This window comes from Sorghum bicolor, chromosome 3, assembly GCF_000003195.3.
Source record: "Sorghum bicolor cultivar BTx623 chromosome 3, Sorghum_bicolor_NCBIv3, whole genome shotgun sequence".
Taxonomy (NCBI): domain Eukaryota; kingdom Viridiplantae; phylum Streptophyta; class Magnoliopsida; order Poales; family Poaceae; genus Sorghum; species Sorghum bicolor.
In genome coordinates, this window is record NC_012872.2 from 61,427,960 (window position 1) to 61,454,304 (window position 26,345).

General features: G+C 41.3%; 2 protein-coding genes across 3 annotated transcripts; one reads left to right on the forward strand and one right to left on the reverse strand.

The window, feature by feature from the left end:
* LOC8069803 lies at window positions 9,368-11,609 on the forward strand. The gene is made up of 3 exons (XM_002456210.2): window positions 9,368-9,638; window positions 10,319-11,073; window positions 11,207-11,609. The coding sequence occupies exons 2-3, from the start codon at window positions 10,382-10,384 to the stop codon at window positions 11,304-11,306; spliced, it is 792 nt and encodes a 263-aa protein (XP_002456255.1). The 5' UTR covers window positions 9,368-9,638; window positions 10,319-10,381; the 3' UTR covers window positions 11,307-11,609.
* Window positions 13,223-18,350, reverse strand: LOC110433580 (E3 ubiquitin-protein ligase MIEL1-like). Of its 2 annotated transcripts, XM_021455997.1 has the most exons (13): window positions 17,144-18,350; window positions 16,736-16,982; window positions 16,422-16,652; window positions 16,227-16,314; window positions 15,657-15,716; window positions 15,533-15,565; window positions 15,368-15,445; window positions 15,231-15,274; window positions 15,106-15,146; window positions 14,429-14,511; window positions 14,219-14,310; window positions 14,038-14,143; window positions 13,223-13,843 (listed from the first exon to the last, which is right to left on the reverse strand). In XM_021455997.1, the coding sequence occupies exons 3-13, from the start codon at window positions 16,598-16,600 to the stop codon at window positions 13,739-13,741; spliced, it is 909 nt and encodes a 302-aa protein (XP_021311672.1). In that variant the 5' UTR covers window positions 16,601-16,652; window positions 16,736-16,982; window positions 17,144-18,350; the 3' UTR covers window positions 13,223-13,738. The 2 variants fall into 2 exon arrangements, with proteins under 2 accessions (XP_021311672.1, XP_021311671.1); XM_021455996.1 differs by having other exon boundaries at window positions 16,422-16,982.

The following is a 26,345-nucleotide window of genomic DNA, read 5'->3' on the forward strand; positions in this document are numbered from 1 at the left end:
AAAATATTTTCACATCTAAACAAGGCCTTGGTCTTGTTTTTTTAACATCCGTCACATCGAATGTTTGGACATATACATGAAGTACTAAATACATACTATTTAAGGCTTTATTTAGTTCACCTCAACAACCAAATTTTTTTCAAAATTCTTTGTCACATCAAATCTTACGACACATGTATGGAGCATTAAATATAGACGAAAACAAAAACTAATTACACAGTTTGTCTATAAATTGCGAGATGAATCTTCTGAGTCTAGTTAGTCCATGATTAAACAATATTTGTCAAATAAAAACGAAAATGCTACAGTAGACCAAAGCAAAAAAAATTGAAAACTAAACAAAGCCTAAGAAACTAAAAACACAGCTAGAGAGTAATTTATGTGACGAATCTTTTAAGTCTAATTAGTCTATCATTAGACAGTAATTTTTAAATAAAACAAAAATACTATAGTACATGTTAAACTTTAACACCCCCAACCAAACACCCTCTGATTAGGATGTGGCAACGGCGCGGTGCAAGGCCGTCTCAATCCTCACGCCACCCCTTCCTCTTCTTCATCCTTGTTATATCCAGCGACCCTCACCCTACCACGACTATGGAGCTCCCCTACCTCGGACCTAGCTCGGCCACTTCCACTACATGGCCAGCCTTCCTCCCCAAAACTCATCTCTTCTAAGTCTGCTAGAGTTGGAGAAGCCAAGAGGGAGATGAGGAGAGAAAGAGGGAGAAGAGAAGCTCGCCAGAACCCTAACTCGCACATCCTGGAGGAGGAGGAGGAGGACCCACCTTGACAGCGTCCCCATCGCCGGATCAGTCGCTGGAGTTGGGGTGCAGGACGACCATCGACCATGGACGCTGTCGGATCTGCCCGAAGCCATCCATGGCGCGATGAGGCGCGGGTGTGGTCGCCAGGGAGTCACTGGAGTTGGGGTGCAGGACGACCATCGAGGAAGGAAGGTGGGCATGTGTGTGAGGAGAGACCGTGAGAGAGAGTGTGGGAAGTACGCCGCACATCCGTAAATAAGTTGTTGCCTACTAATTATATGAAGCCATAAAATAAATATACATTGTATTTATGGTATGGGAGCCCAAAATGACATTATTTACCAATCCATATGGTTCATAATTACATAGTTATAGACCTCACCCACACTAAAATATGACCTTCCAATCATTCACACAAGGTGTGCCCAAAGGCATGAAAACACCGCATAATCCAATGATAAGGAACTTCTCATGATAGCTTCTCAACTAATAAAAAGTTAAAATGGAATCCTTACATTGAAGATGTTAAATCCCCTAAGGGCACCGTATAAAATGGAATTCTCAACTAGATGTTTAGATAAGCTCAACCGTGTTATTAGCATACATTAATCAATGTTATTAAGCATTTTATCCACCGTATAAGAATCATGTACGCCATGGCGCTCATCCAAGGGGCTCTCTTGAACACTGGTCAGCGAGTAGGAACTCTCTCTTTCTTGCCCTCCTTTATTACTCTACCCCTCAATTATATAAGTGGCAAGGACTCCCATCCTCTTTCTTCAACATCCAAAAGTCTTAGCCACTTTAGGCCTCTTCAACTCAAGGTTGCCTTAGACCTTTCTTCACAAACCTTGACGTAGAGTCCTCGATGTACAATCGATTTTAACCCTATAAGTGCATAAATCCTATTAGTGGGTTTTGGTGAATAGATGATGACCCATATAAAGAACTTATTATGTTTTGTGAGAATTTCAATTATACACTAATTTGAAAAGTGCAAATGGAAACATGGGACCCTCAATTTTTACTTCATTGAAAGCTAGAACACTTTGCTTCATCTGAAAGGAAGTTATGTCTTAATTTAACTAAGAAGGATCAAAGTCTTATATTCTTATTACATGCATGTGTCCTAAGTGTTCAAATGGATCACTAACGTAAACCTTAAACACCCTAGAATAGCAAACCCTCCTCGCAAAAAAAAAAGAATAGCAAACCCAGTTGGCTTCCTAATGTTGTTTCTAGTGAGACCCATGCATAAATAAATATTTTCATAAATGCGATAACAATCCTAATTATGTGGCCTTATAAGAAAGCATATTTCTTCACAAATGCAAGTGATACATCAACTTCAGAATATAATCTAATAATGGGAATATAGACAAATTCCTTAACGACCTTAGAGCATGTATATTTGGTTTGTACATGATATACGATGTTGATATGCGTACTTTCTGTTAACATGCCTCTACTAGCTCGGTGGGCCATGACTCTGCTATATAAACAAGGCACTGATTATTGTTTGTTAATATTTTTTTATTTCATATGCACTCAAATATAAAAACATATGCAAACATACAAAATATTACAACAAAACAGAGAGCCAGGAACATCTTGGACATTTTTCATCTCTTAGCTATTTATATGACAAAACTGTTCAGGTAAGAGTTTCTTTTAAACAACTTTAGCTCGAAAAGAAATATGATTCATGAGAGAAGCCACAGAGTTGTTTTACCCACGGCTAGAGAGTTCTGCTAAACACCTTAACTTGCCACAGTCTTGTCAATAAAAAAAACTTGTCACAGATAAAACAGTGAGACCAGCCTCCACACAAAAAAAAAAAGAAAAAAGAAAAGAAGCAACACGCTTTCGAAATAGAGCAATTCTGTCTCTCGAGCGTGGCTGAAAAGGCTTGGACCTCTTTTGGATAGGCCTGTTGATGTAAACCTGCATCATGGGCTGAAAGGCTTGTGCCGAACTTGTCATATTGGAAGAACTAGGCCGTGGGCCTCATGCGGTCAGGCCCCTGACTCCTCCTCGGGTCCTCACAAATTATTTCTCTCCTACTGAACACAATCTCAGAGCGAATTTTATGATAGGACATATGTCCTTAGAGGCAAAGAAACTGATTTCTCCCTAAAACTTCTTGTGCATGGTGTATGCTTCGGCCAAGATTGTTACGCCTTGTTTAGTTTTCAAAAAGTTTTATAAAAAAAATTAAGATTCTCTGTCACATCGAATCTTACGATGTATGCATGATTCATTAAATATTGATAAAAATAATAACTAATTGTACAGTTTTTCTGTAATTTACGAGATGAATCTTTTAAGCCTAGTTAGTCCATAATTACACAATATTTATCAAATACAAACGAAAGTGCTACGATATCTATTTTGCAAAAAAAAAAACTAAACAAGGCCTCAAAATGCAAGGCGGCGAGTCCAGTATCTTGATCAAGGGAGAAGTATGCGATCATCCTGTGCAAAATCTTGCAAGTCGAGATCTCTCAAGATGGCAGGACTACCAAAAATGGTAAGCAATTATGGTCTTGTTTAGTTCACGAAAACGTTTGGTTTTGGCTACTGTAACATTGTCATTTGTATTTTATTATTATTGTCCAGTCATAGACTAACTAGTCTCAAAAAATTTATCTCGCAAATTACAGGTAAACTATGCAATTTGTTTTTGTTTTCGTCTATATTTAATACTTTATGGATACGTCCAAAGATTCGATGTGATGGAGAATCTTGAAATTTTTTAAGGCTTATATCTAAGGTCTTGTTTAGTTCCAAAATATTTTGGGAAATGGGCATTGTAGCACTTTCGTTTGTACAAGACAAATATTGTTCAATCATAGACTAAGGCCTTGTTTTAGATCCAATTTTTTTGGATTTCGACACTGTAACACTTTCATTTTTATTTGACAAACATTGTCCAATTATGGAGTAACTAGGCTTAAAAGATTTGTCACGCGTTTAATGAGCAAACTATGCAATTAGTTTTTGTTTTCATCTATATTTAATGCTCCATGCATGTGTCGCAAGATTCGATGTGACCAGAAATCTTGAAAAATTTTGGTTTTGGGGGTGAGCTAAACAAGGTCTAAATAGGCTTAAAAGATTCGTATCACAAATTACAGGCAAATTGTGTAATTAATTATTATTTGTATCTATATTTAGTGGTCCATACATGTGTCGTAAGATTTGATGTGTTGGAAAATATGAAAAGTTTTGTAAAATTCTTTAGGAACTCAACAAGGCTTAGGCCTGGGCCTTGTTTAGTTCACCCTGAAAACCAAAAAGTTTTCAAGATTTCTCGTCACATCGAATCTTGTGGCACATGCATGAAACATTAAATATAGACGAAAACAAAAACTAATTACACAGTTTAGCTGTAAATCACAAGATAAATCTTTTGATCCTACAAACAAACGAAAGTGCTACAGTACCGAAAAGTTTCCACTTTTCGGAACTAAACAAGGCCCTTGTTTAGTTCACTCCAAAAACCAAAAAGTTTTCAAGATTCTCCGTCACATCAAATTTTACGGCACATGTATGAAGCATTAAATATAGATGAAAACAAAAACTAATTGCACAATTTAGTTGTAAATCGCGAGACGAATCTTTTGATACTAGTTAGTCTAAGATTAGATAATATTTGTCACAAACAAACGAAAGTGCTAAGGTATGGAAAATTTTCACATCGGCCATAATGTTTCGAGTGGGCTGCACGGATAACGGATTGGAAAGCACGTCAGGCGGTTCTTCTTGGACCCAAAGACAGGGCCGGTGTTTAGTGGGTGCCAGCATATGCTCTCCTCGGCTTGAAGGACAAGAAATCATGGTCTGTAGCTAGCTGCTAGCTTCCATTATTCCACAAGAGCCGTTGTTGGTTTCTGTTAATTGTACACAAGATCAGGCATGTAGCCGTGGACGTCCTAACGCCGCAAGCTACTGGAGTTTTGCTTGCCACACTTTGCACGAGTGAGGCAATGACCCAGATTATATTATCGTTATTATATGTTAGGCCTTGTTTAGTTCCAAAAATTTTTGCAAAATGTGAACAATAACAATTTCGTTTGTATTTGACAAATATTGTCCAATCATGGACTAACTATGTTCAAAAGATTCGTCTCGTCAATTTCGATCAAACTGTGTAATTAGTTTTTATTTTCATCTATATTTAATACTTCATGCATACGTCTAAATATTCGATGTGACGGGGAATCTGAAAAATTTTGCAAAATTTATAGGAAACTAAACAAGGCCAGAGGCTCCGATCCACTCCATCGACCACTGCACATTAGCTGATTAGCATGCAGATGGCTCGCAGCCAGACAGTCAGCTGCGTTCTGATGTTATAGCCTGCGTAACTTGGACAGCCTCACGATAAAAATACTCCATCGACCACTGTACGTACTTCGAAGCGATGGTAGAAGACTGTATATTTGTTCTGCAGATGTTGCAAGAGAGTCCAGTCAAACCGCAACCTTGGAGTAGTAGATACGTACACATAATAGTCATACTGCACACTGTGCGTGGTAGTTCCATGCAGCTATTACTAGATCTGATCATAGTTAAATAGTCTTAGCTTTCAATAAATTTGTAGGGAAAAAAAAGGTATGAATATGTATGACTAGCTCATATACGTACTATATATGTATGACTCTAAGAATTTCATGAGTCATGACGAATCTGATAATACTTATGAGTATTTAATATGGTAAATTTGGTTAATTTTGATAATTTGACTAGAAAAGAAAGGCGAACCGCGAGCTCGTGACAGCATCTGAAACCTGACAAAAGTCTTTGAAATCTTGCAGCACACTGCACACGAGCTTTGATGTTGATGGTGCATCACACAGTTCGCAAACAAATGCACTGCATCGCATGCTATGCTGATGCACCGGGAGTCCGGGACCGCAGCGTCAGAGGATGCAATGAAACTCGCTCTGGAGCCACGCCGCGCGCCCTCTGGGATTCTGGCCTTCTGGGCCGGCAGATACAAATTTTATTTTTGGGCAGAGGGTGAATCACCACTGGCTGTCCCCCGCAGGCGCCACAATCACTCGGCGCCCTGTAAAAAAGGCACAAACACCCATCATCGAAGCAAAGCGAAGCACATGCAGCAGCCGTCCGATCTGACTCTGAGAGAAAAAAAAAGTTTACGAAAACAAGTAAACAATCTGATCCGTCTCAATGCATAGTTTCATGACACAGTTACCAAGACTATAAACTAGATAACCGAGCAAGTTTTATGGGAATGAAACTCCTCTCTCATCTGATGAAACTCCTTCATTTAATGATCATGTCAACTCAGCAATTTTGCTTATGTGACACCCTATTTAATGTACATGACACTCTCATGAAACATGCATTGAGACTGGCCTAAAGCGCAAAAGATGAGAGGCCCAAGCCAGGAATTTCTCGTGGTTAACGACGGTGCATGAGCGGGTTAATTAACACTCAGCCTAATCAATAGTTCGTACCGCACGAGGGAGGTTTAACGCAGAGCAAGAGGTGGCTGCTGCTGCTGCTCAGTGCTCACCTCGGCTAACGATAGGATTAGGATTTAGGATAACGACGGCTCGGGAGGTGACACCTGCCCCCCATGACCTGTGACAAAAGCTCACTAGGGTTACTAATTTTAATCACCATATTTGACACCTACCGTGTCAGTCTCAATATATTAGGGCGGGCGACGAGCCGACGATGGCCGAAAGCACTGCATCATCCATCTCACCAGACCAGAGAGAGCGCCGACAGACAGGACTTTGTGCGACACAGTAGTACGTATAATTTTTTCACTACTGAACGTGTAAGGCCTGGTTTATATATGTAAAAGTTTTTGAATGATGCTGTAGTATTTTTATTTATATTTGTAATTATTGTTTAATTATAGACTTAAAAATTTTCAAGATTTCTTATTACATAAAATCTTTGGATACATGTATAGAGCATTAAATATAGATAAAAAAATAACTAATTATACAGTTTGTCTGTAATTTATAAGATAAATTATCTAAACCTAATTAATTTATAATTAGATAATAATCACGAATACAAATAAAAATGCTATAGCTGAACACAATTTTTTGCAACAACTGAGGCCTTGTTTACTTCCTCCCAAAAACCCAAAACTTTTCAAGATTCCACGTCACATCGAATCTTTAGACGTATGCATGGAGTATTAAATATAGATGAAAATAAAGACTAATTACACAATTTGGTCGAAATTGACTAACGAAATGTTTTGGTTGAGGAACTAAACACGGCCTGAGTCATGGGCCGCATGTAATTGGGTCCAACCGACGGTGGTGGCTACAGTAGCCGAACATAAAAAAATCGCAATAACTGAGTCGTGGGCCCGCATGTAATTGGGTCCACCCAACGATGGTGGCCCAGCGGACAGAGTATCATGTGCCGTCGCTTTTCAAAGGTGGAGAAAAGAAAAGGCAAAAGGCGCAAAGGCAAACCTAGCAGGTCCCTCCATCGTCCAGTACGATGGATGCTCCGGTGGATAGGAGCACAGCCATACACGCGTCGTACCACGGATGTCTCTTGGCGCACAAAACGACAAGAACCACCCTTCATGTGTGATGCGTGTCCGTTTCAACGTTTTTACAGCAGCGGTCAAACATGTACTTTGGTTGGAATTGACGGAACGAATTTTTTAACTTAATTAATTTATAATTTGATAATATTTGTTAAATACAAACGAAAATGTTACAGTGCCGATTTCTCAAAAAATTTTAAACTAAACTAGGCCTAAGTAGCCGAACAAAAAGAATCATTGACTAAGACATTGTTTAGTTCTGAAAAGATTTTGAATTTGGCCAGTGTAGCATTTTTGTTTGTATTTGACAAATATTATCTAATCATAGACTAACTAGGCTCAAAAGATTCGTCTCACAAATTATAGGCAAACTGTGCAATTAGATATTCTTTTATTTATATTTAATATTTTATATGTAAGATTTGATATGACAGAAAATCTTGAAAACTTTTTAGTCTAAACAAGACAGTTAGAGAGAGGAACTGCAGTGTAGCAGTTGTAGCAGCACTTATTTCCTCCGTTCACAAATAAATGCACATCTCACTTTTCGAGGAGCTAAATTTTTTAAGTTTACTAGAAATATATCCAATAATATCAATATTTGTATATACAAATAAATATATTATGAAAGTATATTTTATACTTAAAAAAATGCTGCACTTATTCAAACTTAAATTTTTTTGACTTCTTAGGAGACGAGATGTGCATTTATTCGTAGATAGAGAGAGTAGTAAATGAGAGTGCTTTTTTTTTTGTTGATGCTCAAAAAGAATGAGAGCAGACAAGTACTAGTAAAAATTGGCAACGTTCAACGATAATCTGAGCTACTTGGGCTTGTTTAGTTCCGGAAATTTTTAGGAAATCGATATTGTAGCACTTTCGTTTGTATTTGACAAATATTGTCTAATCATGGACTAACTAGGCTTAAAAGATTCGTCTCGTCAATTCTGACCAAACTGTGCAATTAATTTTTATTTTCTTATATTTAATACTCTATGTATGGGTCTAAAGATTCGATGTGACAGGAAATATGAAAAATTTTGCAAAATTATCTTGGAACGGCCCTGTAAAAAAAAGATGATCTGAGCTAGTACTGTACTAGGGCCTGTGTTGAGTTCCTAATTTTTTTTAATTTTTTTCATATTTTTATATTGAATTTTACGGCACATATATAAAATATTAAATTTAAATAAAAAATAAGTAATTACATAATTTAACTATAATTTGCAAGACAAATCATTTAAACTTAGTTAGTCTATAATTAATTAATATTTATTAAATACAAATGAAAATGTTTTCATTTTGTCAAGAATTTGGGAACTGGCCTAAATACGACACGACTCGACGAGCAAAGGCATTTTACAATGCGGCTCCAAATTCCAAAAGCTCATCAAGACAATGCTGCATAAGCACATGATGACGACACGTTTCTGGTTGGACCATCTCACTGGAATTATTGGATTACCATTGAGGTGTCACTTGTCGTAGCGCGTGATGATAATTGAGCTAGATTAAGGCCTAGTTTAGTTCATTTTTTTTTTGCAAAACGTAACACTTTGTTTGTATTTGACAAATATTGTTCATCATAGACTAAGACTTAAAAGATTTGTCTCGTAAATTACAAACAAATTGTATAATTAGTTATTTTTTTATCTATATTTAATGCTCCATGCATACGCCACAAAAAAAATTTGTAAAATTTTTCAGATTCTCCGTCATATCAAATCTTTAGACACATGCATGAAGTATTAAATATAGACGAAAATAAAAACTAATTGCAAGTTTGGTCGAAATTGACGAGACGAATCTTTTAAGCCTAGTTAGTTCATGATTGGACAATATTTATCAAATACAAATGAAAGTACTACTATTTCTATTTTTGCAAAATTTTTTGAACTAAACAAGGCCTTTTATAACGTTGCCTACGGCTTTTTTGAGTGAAAAAAAAAACCCTGCCGAGGGTCTCAGAGTGGAGAGGTGGTGAGACGTGGAGACGCCAGCGCACTCGCCCGTTGCTCCTTCATGCAACGCGTGCCCCTCCCGGCGCGGCAGTCCACACATTGTGACACCACCACCGCGCGCCCCGCGCACGAAACCCCACCAGCCGCCAGACTTCAGACTTGGGGAGCGGCCCCACCGGCGCGCGGCCGGAGCAAGCCTTGAGCCAGAAGCAGTGTGCTGCGGAAGCCTCATTCTCCTCCTCCTCCTCTAAGCAGCAGCTCCCCGTTGGCCCAAGGCCAAGAGAAAGAGACCCGCCGCGCCCCGCCCACACCCCCGAGACCGAGAGCCAGCACGCCGATCCGCGCCCGGTCGACGAGGTACGCCGCTGCTCATCCTCGTCTTCCCTGGCATGTGCTTGCTTATACGCGGCTGTGGGCGTGGGGGATTGGATTGCTTCTGTTGTGGATTAGCGAGACTTGTGTAGTAAGTAGGTGATTGATTTGTCGTGCTCATATGGTTTTTGGTTGGGATGTAATGCCGCTTTCCTCTGGTGGAGCTATTGAGTTCGATTTCTGCATTCCAAGTTCTCATTGAGGCGACCTGTTTGTTCTGAATGTTGGGGACGAATTCGCCGATGGGATAGTATCGGAGGATTTGGGAAACACCCTACTCTTTGCCATGGTGATTCTGCGGGTGTTGTTGCACTTATTAATGACAAGAGTTTCAAGTGAGTGTTCATTTTTTCGGTCCCTGGTCTAGCTCGGTCCAATGACTTGTTCAAGTGAGTCTTCCTTTTTGCTGATCTCATTCATCTCGCTCTTTTGAATCACTTGCCTTTACGTTTCTGTTTTTTTCTGTGCTTTTTTTGATGCGCGTATAGACAATCATTACCCCTTTCTCTTTTTTTCTGCAACTTTGACTTGATGACAGAAAAAGCAAAAGCTCAATTTCAGTCCACCTTTTCTTTGCTTTCCAATAATACGCATTGATCCATCCATCTTATTACAAATGATTCAATGCAACTAAACCAACCGACAAACGTGGTGACCGTTTTCAGGCGCATCCTGCTCTCGTCCTCATCAGCGCTTGGGAGAACGGCAACGGTTACCGCTCGACCGCCATGGTGGAATCCAGTGGCCACCGGAGCGCCACCGCCCCCACGGCCGTCGGGTTCTTCCGTGTCCCGGGCCTGTTCGTGAGGCTGAGCAGCAGCAAGGGGGGAGGAGTGAGCAATGCCGTGGACGCCGACTCGGTCTGGAGCCCGACCTCCCCGCTGGACTTGAAGAACCACCTCCGGTCCAGCCCGCCGAGGGTCGGCCTCGGCCTCGTCGACGCCCTCACCGCCGACGACGAGACCGGTTGTTCCATGCACTTCGGCGGCAGGAGCTCGTTCCTCGACTCCATCAAGCCGTTCCTCGACCTGGCGCTGCCCAAGGCGGCGGCGGCGCCGGTGTGCGGGAACAAGGCGGCTGCTGCTGCCCCTGCGTCGTCGGCCGGCGGCGTCGCCGCAAGGGTGGATGAGGTGAACGAGTACCCGTACGCCGACTGTGAGGAGTACACTTGCGTCATCTCGCGCGGGGCCAACCCGAGGACCACGCACTTCCTCGCCGGCGAGACGGTGGAGGCGGTGCGCAGGGGCGGCGACGTAGGTGGCCGCTGCAGGGAGGTGATTTTCAGCATTGAGCCGTTCAGCGACCAGCTGCTGCCGTCCACGTCCTCGTCGTCGGCGGCGGCAACCGCTAGCGTCGCGTCCGGCAGGTGCTGCTGCTGCATGAAGAGGCTGCAGGAGAACAAGGACATCTTCATCTACCTGTGAGTTTGAGCTAGTTTTCATCAACGTTTTTAATTCTCGCTAGAGCTTGAACGCAGCAAGCAATACGTGTGCGACATGTTTTTTCTAGCTGTTCAAGTTCTTGGATTTTGACGGAACGTCTTGTGTGTGCAGGGGAGAGAAGGCTTTCTGCAGCAGCGAGTGCAGGAAGGGGTACATCGAGGAGGCGGACGAGGAGGTCATGATGATTCTGGATCCTGCTCGAAATCTTTGATCAGGATTTGTTTAATGCCGTGGCAAAGTAGTAGTGGTAGTATAATATTGCCCGCAAGATTTCTTTTTTCTGCTGCCTTCAACTTTAGGGACTACTGGGAGAGTGAGGGGGGAAACAAAGGAAGGGGAAAAAATGGAAATGCCTCTCGTTCAAGTTTTTGCTGAAAGGAGAGGTGGTTGTCCAGGTTTGGCCAGTCAGTGCAACGGCCGGCCGAGCCAATTTTCGTGATTTGTTGAGCTCCATTTTGGCTGCTGTCAAACTAGTAGCTCTTCGCCATCAATATATTATTACTGTTTTGTTTAAGTCCAGTTTGTGCCTTTTGTTCTCCATTTTTCATTTTTATATTATTGCATTTTTTAAAATACTCTTATGTTCGTCGACGAGCTCACCATCATACTCTGTCAGTAAGGTCCTTGGTCGGAGACCCCTTTTTAAACATAATTTAAGGCTTTGTAGTCGACAATATACGCTGCTTCAATCGACCCCTTTACAACTCAAGGCCTCGGACATCTGTACCAGATTCAAATATAAGTGACTATTTCTCTTATAATAACTAAGAACAGAGAAGATTGAATTGAAGATTTTAAAAGAAACAAGTGTTAAAAACCTTTCTTCTAAACTGCAACAGATTTCGATTTCAATTCTTTTTCCTAATATTTTCTTTTTCTCAATTGAGAAAATCAGTCTCTATCAAAGAAAAAGAAACTAGAGATTTTTCTTGATCCACCCTTTCTCTCTCTCTCTCTCTTTCTTTCTTTCCTCCCACTAATCTCTAGGGGGGCTCTCACACTATCGAGCTGGGCGCGCGGCGTCGTGCCGCGCCATCGCGCACGTCGGAACCACCGCCGTCACCCACGTGACACCTCCATCACGTTTCTTTTACTAGTTCGCACCCAGCGGGCTGAAAAAGTAAAAAGAAACATTTTAGGCTCCGATTTGAAACTGTTGTTCAAGTTAACCACTAATTTCCCGTTAACGAGCAATTACATTAACCACTCGTCCACGTCCGGTATGTGACACGACTCCAGAGTCCAGAATGCTCCAGCTCCAGCGGCTTGTCGAGTTAAAGCCGCCAACACAAATAATTTCACAGAGGACGACGGCAGGCGGGCAGGCCTGCCGCTGCCGGCCCCGCGCTCCTCGCTCGGCCCGGCCGGACCAGCTGCGTACCGTATGCTTGGCAGGCCGCGCGGCTATGGGCCTACTGCACTCTTTACGGGCTATGGCATGGAATCCAATGCTGGTAACTGGTAGTACGGAGTAGTACGTACTACAGTACGCAGTGATGGCCGATGAACTTGCGGCGTCTTTGCGTTGCGTTGCAGATCGCACTATCGCACAGCAACGTGCGACCGTCCGAGTCCATCCTGAAGACACTGACAGCTCTGGCACTCCGGCCGCCGGCAACATCGATTCCAAGAAGGATTCATTATTCATGTTTATCTTTCCGAGAGACTCCCTATGATATTTGTGCAAAGGTTACATTCGTGCAAGTTAACTAATCTATTTATTTTTAACAAAGTTTGTAATACTAATATTTATACATGTGTGTAGTAGAAAGGATTGTTGAAAAGTAATGGTTAGGATGTTCCTACACTATTAGGAGATGCAGCTCTCCTTTTATTTAAGAGAAGATTTGAGAGGAGATGAAGAAAAAAAAAAGAGGTATAGGAGATTGTTGGAGGGAAAAAAACACAATGCCCCTAATATAACAGTTTTATTGGGATACAACAGTACTGCAGCCTAATATAACAACTTTACCGGGATACTACTTCAGAACGCTATAGATACTTTTAAGTTCCATTTGCTTGAATGCATCTAATTACTTCCATGCGTATTAATTCAACCAAGAGAAAACACTTCAAACGTGACACTAAACAAAAAAACATAGTTGCACCTTCAATATTTGGACTTTATTGGGCCGGAGGGAGTAAAATAACACAAGAACACTATAAAACACGGGAAATAGGAGATCCGGTTTGCCGTACAACCAACCACAGGTGCACATCTACAAAGCTTGCCTAGCCAGTAGCTACCCGCAACCAAGGCCTCTCTTCCTTGCTCAACAAAGGCACCTTCATGAATCAATTCCAGCTACAAAGCTTGAACAATTATCTCATCTACGAACTCCGATGCTACAATCTTCAAGCAACAGGAAATATAACATTATCACACTAGAATCACAAAGCGACAGGAGTGAAGGGGCAAGAGGACCTAGTAGGCTAATAAGATGTATAATGAAGGATGGCAGCTAGCAGCAGACAAATAATCTCGAGCTGTTTGCCTCCGCAGGACCCAGTGGAGTCTTGCCAGATATCCCAGTGCTCACCAGCTCACGGGAAGGAGCCATCACGCTTCTTGAAGAATGCAGAAACCCCACAAGGCTTTGTTACTTCAGATCTCACGGTGTCGTGTGACTTGCAATTCTTACTTCAGATCTGGCGGGTGTTGTATGACTTGCAATTCTGGCACTTGTGCGCAATCAAATGGAACTGCACATCTGATATAGCCCCGCAGTCGTTGCATAATATGCGGACCTACATGGGAACAAAATCCAGTTAGCAATGTTCAAAACAGATTGCTCCTCCAGTTCAAACTATACTTAGCACACCATCAGTATTGCAGTAATGAGGGAACATAGTTAATGGCCACACCAAACACATATTTACTACTAGATAGACTGGAACTAACTACTTTCTTTTCAGCTTCTGTTCTCAGAAAAGAAAATTACCATTTTATCATCACAGGAGTCAGACAGAGTTGCCAGCTCCATGTCGAGTCTCTCCCATGCCTTCGACATGTCACAAACCGACTTGGAGCAAAGGGGGCATGCAAACCTGGAGATTTATAGCTATCAAAACCTAGTCACTGGTAACTAAGGCATACTAAAGGGACAGGAAGAACCAGCTTACTGGCAGTGCTCCTCCATTTCTTTGAGGCACTTTACATGAATGGTATGACCACAAGGCAGGACAGAAACATCATTCGTCGACTCGAACAAGTACTGAAATTCACGAAACAGGTCAGCAGGAAAATATGAGAACAGGCTGTAATAAACAATTAAACGAAAACATGATCAGATCAGCAATATCTTGAATATAAGAAAATAACAGAGCACCAACCTCAAAGCAGATTGGACAGTCATGATGCATCGCCCCTTCAACACATGCATGACTATTCTTCAGAGCAATTGAATAGCAACATCCTACATGAAACAGATAAGCAGAGATAAGCTATAGCATTTTCCAAAAATTTCCTATAAATCAGAACAATGCAGAACTACATAATAATATAAGGGTTAGGAATAAGTAAATAGTAAAATGAAGCGCTGGTTAGCCAAGTAAATTTTAGCAGTGGCAGACCTGCCACTAGGGCCACTAAGTTCATGGACCACACATATTCACAACGGACCTCCTCCTATGTTTTACTGTAGTGCAATACATCCAGGATCCAGCACATGATTCTCATGTAATGGCCCTTGTCATTTGGCCAGCCTACCCATGCTATTTAGGATGTGTACCTTCTATTTTCCAAATTATTCTACAGCATTGTCCAGCTAGTAATCTACAAACTATGAAGACGCAAACTGTAACTGGAAAGCTATATTCATGTAGCCTTACATATGCACAAACATGCATGTCTCATCATAGGATTAATGGCAAATGCATGCAGAGGAACACTTAGTCCAAACAAGTACAGAGAATGATCAAATATATAAGCACCATAAAATGACAGTATAAACATTAGCTTTATTGCCTTAAAAAATGAAATGTAAGACACAGCAGGAATGAAGCATTACCGCATTTTGAACAGTGGAAGAAATTCTCCCTCCCTCCAATTCTGCAAATGTAGCCAAAATTTAAGTATTATTTTCCATACTCTGCATCCAGACCATGTCTACTTGGAAAGTTATCACATACGCACCTGCATATTCCACATCCGTTGCAGTGATACTGCTGTTTAGAGACCTAAAATCACAAAAAGAACCTTTAGCAAGGCATACTCCAACGCTTACAAAAAGCAAACACAGGAGATACAATATCAAGCTTTCTATTACTAACATCATCGTCAAAGAGTTTGCACAATCCACAGAAGTACTTCCCCATGCAAACACCACAATTGATGCATACTTGTTGTACCTGTCAGCAGACAAGGAACCATGATGATATAGGTGAAACACATATAGCGTTTGGCGAAAGTATATTAGTAAAGGTTCAGTCACACACCTCCTGTTCAGTGCCACACAATGAGCATACAACCTGATGACAGATAAAATTGAAGACGTCAACTAAGTTCAATGATAAAGTATCACACAAGTAAAAGGGCAGTAGGCATAGGAGCCAAACATACCTGCTGCACTTCATGGCGTGGAAGTTCATGCCTCTTCATTTTATCAATTTTAATGGAATTCTGTTAATAGAAGTACATACATTTTAAATTTCCAATATTTAAGATGGGCCCATAAGTTCAAAAATAATAATGGGCACACTCATGCGTACAATAGAATGTAAAGATGTTCAAGGGAAGACAACATATGCAATATATAAACAAAAACATGTCAAATAAGATAACTTACTATAGATTTTGGACAGAGTTACAAGTTCTGACAGGTGTGGATGAAATGTTAGCAGCATCAAACTACTAGTCTACAAAAGTACCAACAGTATCTAGAACAGAAACCAAGAGCTAAGCTACCTACTATCATAATAAAAATTTACCATATCATGTATGACAATTTTGTTTTCAGAATTTTCACTATTGCTAAGATTACACACCAATACAAATGGCATCAAGTTAAATCTCATGAAGAAAAATGATTACTGGCACCTCAATGAAACAAAGAGAACAACTGGACACAAGATGTCATAACTCAGTATTCTAAAAACTTCTCTGCTGCAATGAAAACTCTAAAATCGGTACCTTAGTTTCATTGTGGCAGTGTCGGCAATCAAAAACTTCATTGCAGCAAGGAGCTCTTATGCGGCATCTCCTTCTATAATGTGGACACCTGCCATTCAAATGTGTTAATTGATAGCATGGAGTTTATTGAGTAAGTCAATGCTCTAAGTAGATGCCAACTGCAGAAGGCAACCAAAAGAGAAGTGAAACACATACCCATACTGCATTATCCCTTTCTGAAATTTCTCATACTCATCAGGATTTGAACCATTGATCTTCTCTGTATTGTAGTTTCCATCAGACAGCAAAGAGCCCTTGGCATATTCCTCCACATTTAGCTTGGCTTGTCCATGTTGAGCAGAAGCAAACTCAAGGTGTAGGTCCAAGGCGCCCATCTTGATCTTTTTTTACGGTACAAGCTATCACGTTGCAAACACAACACAATACCTGCAAATATCATGCATTTAGCAGGATTGTTCTCAATACAGAATGCAGTCGGAGGTCCTAAATTCGAGGAAACCACTGCGCACAGTTCTGGAACGCCACATGCTGCCGAAGACCGGGCATATTGACAAAAGATGAAAGCAATGCCGGACAGCTCCAACCAGTAAAATCTCGACAATCTGATTACCCAACAGTCACAGATAGCACTAATTATCTGGACAGTGAGCTGAGAGAGGAATTATACTACTCGATAGGCATCCATCCAGAGAACTCCAATCAATTTGAACACAGCATCCATCTGCACCAAATTTACCGCGTTGTCCACACCATTCTCTGGCAAGAGGAACACATCATAGCATCAAATGCCAGGAAATGGAAGAAAGAAAGAAACACAATTCTTTCATGACAAGGTTTTGACGTGTTAGCATGTACCACTCGTGCACGTTGTTATGCTCTTAAAGGTTATTTAGACGTTAGATTTCAAGGAAGCCTACCTCCAGCAGACATCAGCTTCATCTTCAAAATCTTTAGTTAATAAGCACTTCTATCCATAAGTGATTTTCAGTCCATCGATTCTTTGATCAGACATACCTTCGAGGAAACCAGCAATGCTTCTTTCACACAGCATCCTAAGACTTTATTTAAGGTTTCACCATTCAGACCTGAAATTTAACCTATCTCTACTTCCCAAGCGAATAGAGATCATCTCATATCACCAGTGGTTACACAACCTGTATAAGAAAAATGCCCTTCCCAATTCTTTCCCAAAGAATACAGAAATCAATAGCCTGCCAGTAGTCCACAAACTGCTCCTTCCCAGTTCCCATTCTCATCTGTGTATGGCTGGGGCACATAGTGGAATTCATCCAGAAGATGATAGGTTCCCCCATAAAGTGCTAAAATTGAGTGATACTTCTCTTCAATCGATGTAGTATTGTGCCACAAGGAGAGATGAAAAAGGAAAGTATGCATATGCAACAAATATTTTTTTGGACGGAAAATATATGCAGCAATATTGGTTACCACAGAGTGTGCTGCTTTCGACACAACATAGGGGACTACTTCCGCACAGGGAAATGTTAAATTCTAGTCCACCAATAGCTGATAGGCATCTTGAAAACCATCATCCCCACGCACCAGAGAAGTACTAGTCAACCATTAACCATGCATAGAAGATTACACACAAGCAGCAGAATGTTCAATCTCATCACAATTCACAAATAGGCACCAAAAGCTGTCAGTACAAAACAGATTAATCAAGCACATGCAGTGGTTTCAAAGCAATTAAGGGATTCAACATTTAATACAGCTAACACGATAGATGAAACAATCAGTCGGCACAATCAAGTCGCGCAAATAGTCACAGATCTAAACAATCAGACATTATCGAGCGATCATCATCTACGCGCACTCACGAGCAATCGACACGATCTCACGTACCTAAGAAGATCGATCAATCGGACAAAACATTGGGCGCATAGAAATCAAAACAGAGACTAGAAAAACCGCGAGGCGTATGACGAACTTCCTATCGCACACGCGACCCCAATCGAGCGGGCGGGACGACGAGGCGGCAGCCGCCGACCGCGTGGTGCCTGGATCCTGTAGCGCCTGCGGCCTGAATTTGGGGAAATCGGAGACGAGACGATGGGTATGAAGGGGTTCGGACTTCAGAGCAGTGACTGCGATTCGGCAGGGAAGGTTGGGAGGAGGGTATTTAAACTGCTGCGGGGGGCACACGGTTTCTGGAGGATTCGGCTGACGTGGATAGGGCCTAGTGGACCGCGACTGTCATTTTGGCCTTATCAACGTTCGTGTGGACTTGTTGTAAAAAAAAAGGTTCGTGTGGACAGGGCGTATGGACGTGTACTGCTGTCTGCTGAGCTGAGGCTAGGCCTTGTTTAGTTCTCAAATTTTTTTAAAATTTTTCGTCACATCGAATCTTACGACACATGTATGAAGTATTAAATATATATAAAAAAGATAACTAATTGTACAATTTATCTGTAATTTGCGAGATGAATTTTTTGATCCTAGTTAATCTATGATTGAACAATAATTATCAACTAAAGACAAAAATACTACAGTAGCAAAATCTAAAAATTTTCGCGAACTGAACCAGGCCTTAACGTTAACCCTCGTGAAACAGCTCTAGTATTTAGAAAAAACATTCGGTAAGACAGATTTTTCTGGTAGTAGAAAAGAATGAAATATTCATAATACTTTTTATTCTTTTTTTCGTCATTTTATTGTTCCCCTCTTATTTCTATTTAATTTTCACCTCGTCACGTCTTCTTCACACCTTCACCCCACGTGTGCCGCCTTATCCTTGTCGCCTCTATTTGCACCCTCCCTCCGTGCCATGTTGCCATCTTTACTGTGTCCCCATGCCATCCCAATGCAGCCATCTTGCCAACCCATATTTCAGCTCTCCATCACGCTCTCTGTCGCGCCTTCTTGTCATATCATAGCAACTAGAGAAAAGCCAAATGATAGGGGTATTGACTTCTACCCCGCACAAGCCTCCACGAGGAGTGGCCATAAGTTAATTATTTTCACTTCACAATTCACCCAATTCCTATGAGACGCATTTTATGTGGCTTTGACGCTTCGCACATGGAGCCAGGCGAAGTTGTCCACATTTATTTAAACAGAGGTTTGGACGGCTATGAGAGCATGTGGAGAACCTGAAGCTCCACCAAGTGCCCTCTTTAACAAAGCTTAGTGTGATGTTGGGTTAGGATATTTCCAACAATGTGAGCTAGCAATAGGTAGTTAATACATACTCACTCAGTAGTCATTGTAGCCTTCAATGAGGTGCATCAAACAGATGCATGGACTCCCCTATGAATCTAGATGCTTAAATGTTATGCCAAAACAACAAATATTGTGGGGCAAAGAGAGTATGGATGGGAGACGATAGGAAGAAGTCCTGAATGTTATGTTGTAAGAGAAAGATACATTGTGAAATGTGCAAGACAATCAATTAAGCCCACACTAACCTATTAGTAGTTTTTGCGCTGGTTGGCGATTAAAAACTTGTTTCGACTACCCGAACATCTTTAGGAATGTTTGGACCTCGAGATGAGGGGCGATTGAACCAACTATATATAGGGCAGCGAGACAGTGGCAACAATGCCAATGTTGATGAACCATGGATGGTACTCCGACCTTATCATAGATCTTAGCTCTTCTTTTACAGCCACAATACACAGCTGCAAAAGCACACCCACTATTGCTAATGTGCTTGAGTTCGAGTCAGAGTGTGGAGGTAGGGAAGAAAGAAAAAGAGCAATGTACCAATATACCATCTCGTTAGAAAAATGGAGGGTGTGCAGTGGCACACTCACCTTTTTTGCTAGATAAAAAAATTATAAGACAGGTGTTAAATTTCCTTCTAATTGTTGTCAAGGTACATGATCGAATTTTTGAAAATTGCACTATAGAATGTGCATTTTCTCAATGTATTCGACTTTTTCAACATAGTCCTTAATTCATTTCAAATTATAAGACATTTGACCCTTTTAACACTAAGTTTGACCACTCGTCTTATTAAAAAAATTGTACAAAATATCACTTCTTTTGTCGTGGCTTGGTTTACTAATAAAAGTTCTCCAAAAATGACTTAAATTTAACTGTGTTTGTATAAACTTTTTGAATAAAATGAGTGATCAAACTTGAGATAAAAAAAAGTCACACGTCTTGTGATTTGAGATGCATAAGATAGTACTATGACGTAAATATCCACACAACTAGAATCAACACACATTGGTATCAATATAGACATCGTTGAGAAACTATAGATGGATAATCTTGATGTATTGGTATGATCGCATAGAGATATTTTACGACTTTGTCTGAGACTTTTCAAGTGAACAAGTTCCACGAGACTTTTTACCTGAAATTGATCCCGAGCCCGACAGGAACCGCCGCCCCACGCGCCTGCGCCTGGAGCTGCCGGTGGCAAGCAGTGCCGTGAAGGGATTACTCTACGTCTACGCGCCACCTGACCGTGACGACGGCGCACGGCACTGCTTGAGTTGAAGCAAAGAGTCATGCACGCATGCATCCGCCCAGAGCGAGCTCTCTCCCCGGGATGGGGATCACCATCTGTTGTGGCTGATCTGGCTCTCCGCCGCGGCCAGCGCCTCTCCATCTGGGAGACACGACGTGCCCGCGCAGTGAGACGTGTCGCTGGGCCAGTGGCTCTCTCCGTACGTGGAGAGCGTACGTCGCGGCTCATGATTTTTTTTTGGCTTTTCTCCTGATAAATTCTGAATTTTGGACGTGTTTGACTCCGTACTCCAAGCTCGCCATGGTTCAAAATCAAACGATCACGCGGATAATCCCGTCATCGGGTAACCCGTTTCGTGTACGCCAGCTAAGTACTGGCACAACCAGGATCACCTCTTGCGTATTTGGAGTAGTACCTCTGGCAGACCAAAAAAAAAAAGAGCTCCTGAATTTATGAAGAGACTGATTCGATTGGATCATCATCATAGGACGAACGCGGCAGACGACCACTGGTCGCGTCGTGATTATTGGTTCCAGGCAGGATCATTACAGACAGCAGCCACTGAATGCTTGATTCGCCGAGCATTAACTAACCAGGAATGATGTTAATGCTCTGGCGTGGAGGGCATCGGCGACATGAAAGCTGTGTGGCATGACGGGATTTGTGGCGTGGTGCCATTCATAAGGACGACGACGACGACATGGACCAGGGTTTTCTACACGGGGCGGCAGGCAAAGGCCGCAAGAAGCTGACGGTCGGTGACGAGGACAAGAGCCGATGCGTCTACCTCTACCGTTTCAGCGACTTGACATGATGTTCCATGGACGCCTCTGATCGCACAGAAAAGCAGGATCCGCGATCAGAGAGGATCGGTGGATCACGCTCTTGCTGGGGCCCGTCTCGGTCGCTGTCCAGCCTTTCAAGTTTTAAAAGTCTGCTGATCTAATCTAATCTAACAAAGGGGGGAAAAAAAGTAATGATCTGCATTCAGCGATCAGAGAGATTCGATGGCTCACGTTGTTCTCGGGGCCGATCCATCGACGTCCAACCTTTTGGCCTCATCTTTTCGTACATGGATGCTGTGTGTGACCACTGTGTGTAACGGTAGAATGCTAAAGCGTAGAAAAGCTATAACCACTGTCAAAACTAAATATATTTAGGGTTGTAAAATACAAGTAATATATACCAAATCAATACGTAAAAAATAAGAAGAGAACTGAGATTACCTTGCTAGCAAAGATCTACGGATCAAATCCAAGTTTTTAAGCCTAAATTTATGGATTAGTAGAGATTGGGCGGATAGAGGAGAGCAAGAACCCGAGAAGGAGGTATAACAATAAGATCACGGTCGGGCAGCGAAACTGAGGGGGTGATTCTTAAATCAGAGCTCGGAGCCACAGATCTTGGCTCCGAGCTCGGCGCCAAGATCTGTGGCTCCGAGGTCGGCGCCAAGATCTGTGGCTCCGAGGTACCAGCCACATCATCGTCATATATGCTGCCACTTTGTACGCGAGTAACCACCTCGGAGCCAAGATCTGTGGTGCCGAGATGTGTAATCTCGGAGCCACGAGTCCTGGCGCCGATTCACTGGGTCCAAACATGAGTTTAAGTTCTAGAGGGGGCTAAATGTGATTTTTTTTCAAAACAAAGGCTAAAAAGTAAAAATTGGGCTTAACCACCAGATTTCCCAAACGCCGTTGAGCCCACAGAGACAGAGCAGAGATGGGCTGGATTGGGAAAATGGCCCATCTTGTTTGAAGGCCTTCCCTTTTTTGGATGTATGAAGGACTTTTTTTTTAATTTAAAAGATTCATGTCCTACATACTACTCTGCTCAGATCTGATGAGTGAGAACGGCTTCAAGGCACTTGTTCAAATCTGCAAAACCCGTCTTCAAAATTGCAGTGCAAGATTGAGCCTGCCTTCACATATATTTGCGCTCGACATCTTCTGGTACTAGGTCATTCCACCAAACATCTCGCGGTGGGTGTGAACCGTGTTTGTTGCTGTGAACTGAACCGGTGCTCTACGCTTTTTCTATTACTCCCTCCATCCAAATTGTAAGTCATTCCAAGAATTTTGAAGAGTCAAACTTTTCTAAGTTTGACCAAATTTATATGATAAAATAATAATTATTATGATATTAACTAAGTATTATTAGATTATTCCTTAATTAGATTTTCATAGTATACTCACTTTATGTTACAAATCTTAGTATTTTTCTCTATAATTTTGGTCAAACCTGAAAATACTTTGTCTCTCCAAAATTCTTGAAATGACTTAGAATTTGGGATGGAGAGAGTAGCCGACTATCACCAGTCTGCGTAAAGTTGCTAACCATCGCTACCTCGTGCAGGTGCACCTGATATGCCCTTTTGTGTCCTTTGTCTGGTTTGGCATGGCATGGCAGGGCAGTTGCATTAGCACACTCTAAGTCTCAGATCACGCACTGCTTATATTAACGTGCTTGGTGGAGGGAATTTTGCTCCGTAAGCTACAACATTATATTCGGATCACTCTATTGCGTAGTACTTGAAATACAGGGTTTGTGCTTTCCTGGCTGAGCGGCCAAACATGGCAGTTCTGCTTTTCTTTCATGGTAGGAAATAGGAAGAGAATAAACAGCCATTTGCCCGACAATCTTCCTGAGCGGTCTTTTGTGTGCCTTTTGACAGACCTCTGCTTTGTTGATACAAGTATTAGGCCCCGTTTGGTTCTGCTTTGTTGATACAAGTATTAGGCCCTGTTTGGTTAGCCCAAGCAAAGTTTATCGACTGTCACATTAAATATTTGTACATATATATAAAGTATTAAATATAGATTATTTATAAAACTCAAACACCCCCTTAGTCAAGGCTCTAAAGCTAGTTATCACCATTTTCAGCATTGCATGGGTAATTAAGTATGCAAGTTAGTCACGAGTTAGGTGTAACAATATACTACTTAACTGCCGGTTCTAGAAATTCGATATATACGCGTATTCAGTGACTAAGAGCCTACTTTAGTTCGTGGCCTCCCAGGCATGCGATCCTGGCCTCGGGCGACCGAAATCGGATGTTTGCAAGCACTAACCACGCAACTCCATCCACGTTAGAACCAAACATGCCCTGAACCAGGGTAAATGAATGCACTTCTAGAAACTGACTGACTGAGTTTGGTTTGTTTCTTGTATAAACGAATTTTTTTAGCACATACTGTATTGTTCTGATACTGTCTAAATATTTACTGTGATCCAAATATGTACTTTTACAATGTTTAAATTCAATTTATTTGTTTACTATTACTCAAAATATATAAGAAACAAACCAAACTTTGCGATTTTTTTTCACACCAAAGCATTATGGTCCTTTTACCTTCCATTTAACACCGTTAAATGCTGAAAACGGATGAAAAACCATAAAAGGAATGAAAGTTCGTTTGAGGGGCATACAAGGAAGTTCAAAAAAAGGCCATACAAGGGAAAAAAACAATTTGTAGGGCCTACAAGTAAAAATCTCTTATTCGATATACCATGAACAATTTAAAAGTAGACTTTAATACTGTAGATGATAATTTTTGTGAACTTAACTAAAGTTAGATAAATTTAACTTAAGATAAAATCACGACAACTTGTAATTTAGAACAAAAGGAGCATGGAGTAAAACACCCAAATTCAAAGGATAACCCGGATGCATGGTAGCATATATTTAACACTGTGATGATTCTGCAGTACGATGGTTGATAAAAGTTGCAAATCATCTATTTCGACATGTGATTACCCAAAAGGTGGCGGATTCTACTTGCTCTCCCGAATCATATGCCGTCGTTACGCGTGACAGTCGAGTGGCTAATTATGAGTGCATTCCGGCATATTTCACCCGAGGGAGGCATCATTCGGCGGTGGCTAATAATGAGTGCATTCCGGCATATTTCAACTAGCTTTATGCGATGATTTGGAAGTGATGTGTCAGATTCGAGGAAAGTGCTGCATCCCTTTTAGCATTATTCCCACAATTGCCCTGCTAATGGTTGAAAATGCCCTATTCTTCGTTGAACAAGAACAAGATGGATCCGTGGTCGTCATGCATCAGATCCCCAGCCCTATCCACCTGCATGGTGGGTGAAAGTCTTGAAGCAGGAACAAAGAGGCTGTGAACCACGATCACGGCGTTCGTGGTCGTGGCATACTGGCATAGATTGTCTAGCCATTGCTAACTCGAGCCAAACTAAATAGACATCATTCTGGATTCCATTATGTTCCCAGAGAAACATTAAGATATAGCTAGTGTCCTGCTAAGCTGGAAAGAGAGTTTGAAAATCTGGATCATGGCCACATGGGAATAAGGCCTTGTTTAGTTCCCAAAAACTATCCAAAAATTTTCAAGATTCCCCGTCACATCTTGCGGCACATGCATGAAACATTAGATATAATGAAAACAAAAACTAATTACACAGTTCAACTGTAAATTACGAGATGAATCTTTTAAGTTTAGTTACTTCATGATTGGATAATATTTGTAAAATAAAAATAAAAATGCTACAAGACCCAAAAACAAAAGTTTTTGGGAACTGAACAAGGCCTAAATGATGTTAGGGAATAACATCCATGACAAGCTAGCCATGGCTGAAAAGTCAAGAGTCTCTTTGCAAACGTATCAATGTTTTACATGCCTGTCTTTTCACCATGACACAACGAGCACACGCATCACCCTCCTACCACAACTCCACAAGCAAGCGCGTTATAGTGCTTCATTAATTGCTTTGCTTAATATTTTTCTATAAATCCCACGTTACGTGCTGTGGAGATAGCAGCAGTTGCAGCTAGTAGTGTCGGAAAGACTGCAGCCGATCAGTGGCTGAATCTTGCAAGGGCTCTGCGTGAGTAGTGGTTGAATCTTTGGATGGGAAACGAGAAAGGACGGCCATTTTCAACAAATTACATATGGCTCTATTTGGAACGAGAGGACAGGGCAGAAGAAATTGGGAGCCCGTTTATTTTGGAGAGCCAAGTTCTTTCCATCCGACCGGGAGAAATTGCACCACTCCAACCATAAACAACGGCTTTTTGTGATACCAGAAGCCAATTTATTCAGCTTCAGGTGACGAAGTGGTGTCATGATTCAGCATGATAGCAGAAATATTTACCTTGTCAACTTTTAGATAGTGCAAGACCACTGCACTACGACGCAGATCGCATAGTTGTCAGTTTTTTTTTCAACACGAGCTCAAAAACCCATTTCCATTTATAGACAAACGGAAATACATGAGGCATAGTTGTCAGTTGATATTGATACTATAGTGTTACAAGTTACTACATTTCTTAATTTCCGGAATTTATTCAGGTTGGCGTTATAAAGAAATGCATGATCAGGGGCGAATATTTCTGTTGGATAGATCTGAATATTACAGTGCAGTTTACCAGTTATTTTCTGTTAATACTACTTTGAAACTATTTCTGTTAATACTACTGGTATCAAAAGCAGCAGCCCAAGCTTCAGTCAAGGACACTACTTCAGTGTAGTTGCTAGCAAGTTGCTACTAGGCACAGGGGCAAGATTGTATGATATTTTGTGGACTGCAGTAGTGCAGTCAGTCGAGCTCGTAAATTTAGGTTTGGAGTCATACTTTTCTACGTTTATAAAAAGTAGTATCAACACACACGTATATAGAGACAGTGAATCTAATAATAATTATTTAGATACT

Excerpts from the sequence above, each read along its gene's own strand:
- LOC8069803 (XM_002456210.2), top strand. The coding sequence starts at position 10,382 with ATGGTGGAATCCAGTGGCCACCGGAGCGCCACCGCCCCCACGGCCGTC. Across the intron at positions 11,074-11,206 it reads AAGGACATCTTCATCTACCT|GGGAGAGAAGGCTTTCTGCA; the intron begins GTGAGTTTGAGC and ends TTGTGTGTGCAG.
- LOC110433580 (XM_021455997.1), bottom strand. The coding sequence starts at position 16,600 with ATGGGCGCCTTGGACCTACACCTTGAGTTTGCTTCTGCTCAACATGGA. Across the intron at positions 15,717-16,226 it reads ACTGCCACAATGAAACTAAG|AATTCCATTAAAATTGATAA; the intron begins GTACCGATTTTA and ends TTCTATTAACAG. Across the intron at positions 14,144-14,218 it reads GAAATGGAGGAGCACTGCCA|GTTTGCATGCCCCCTTTGCT; the intron begins GTAAGCTGGTTC and ends ATAAATCTCCAG.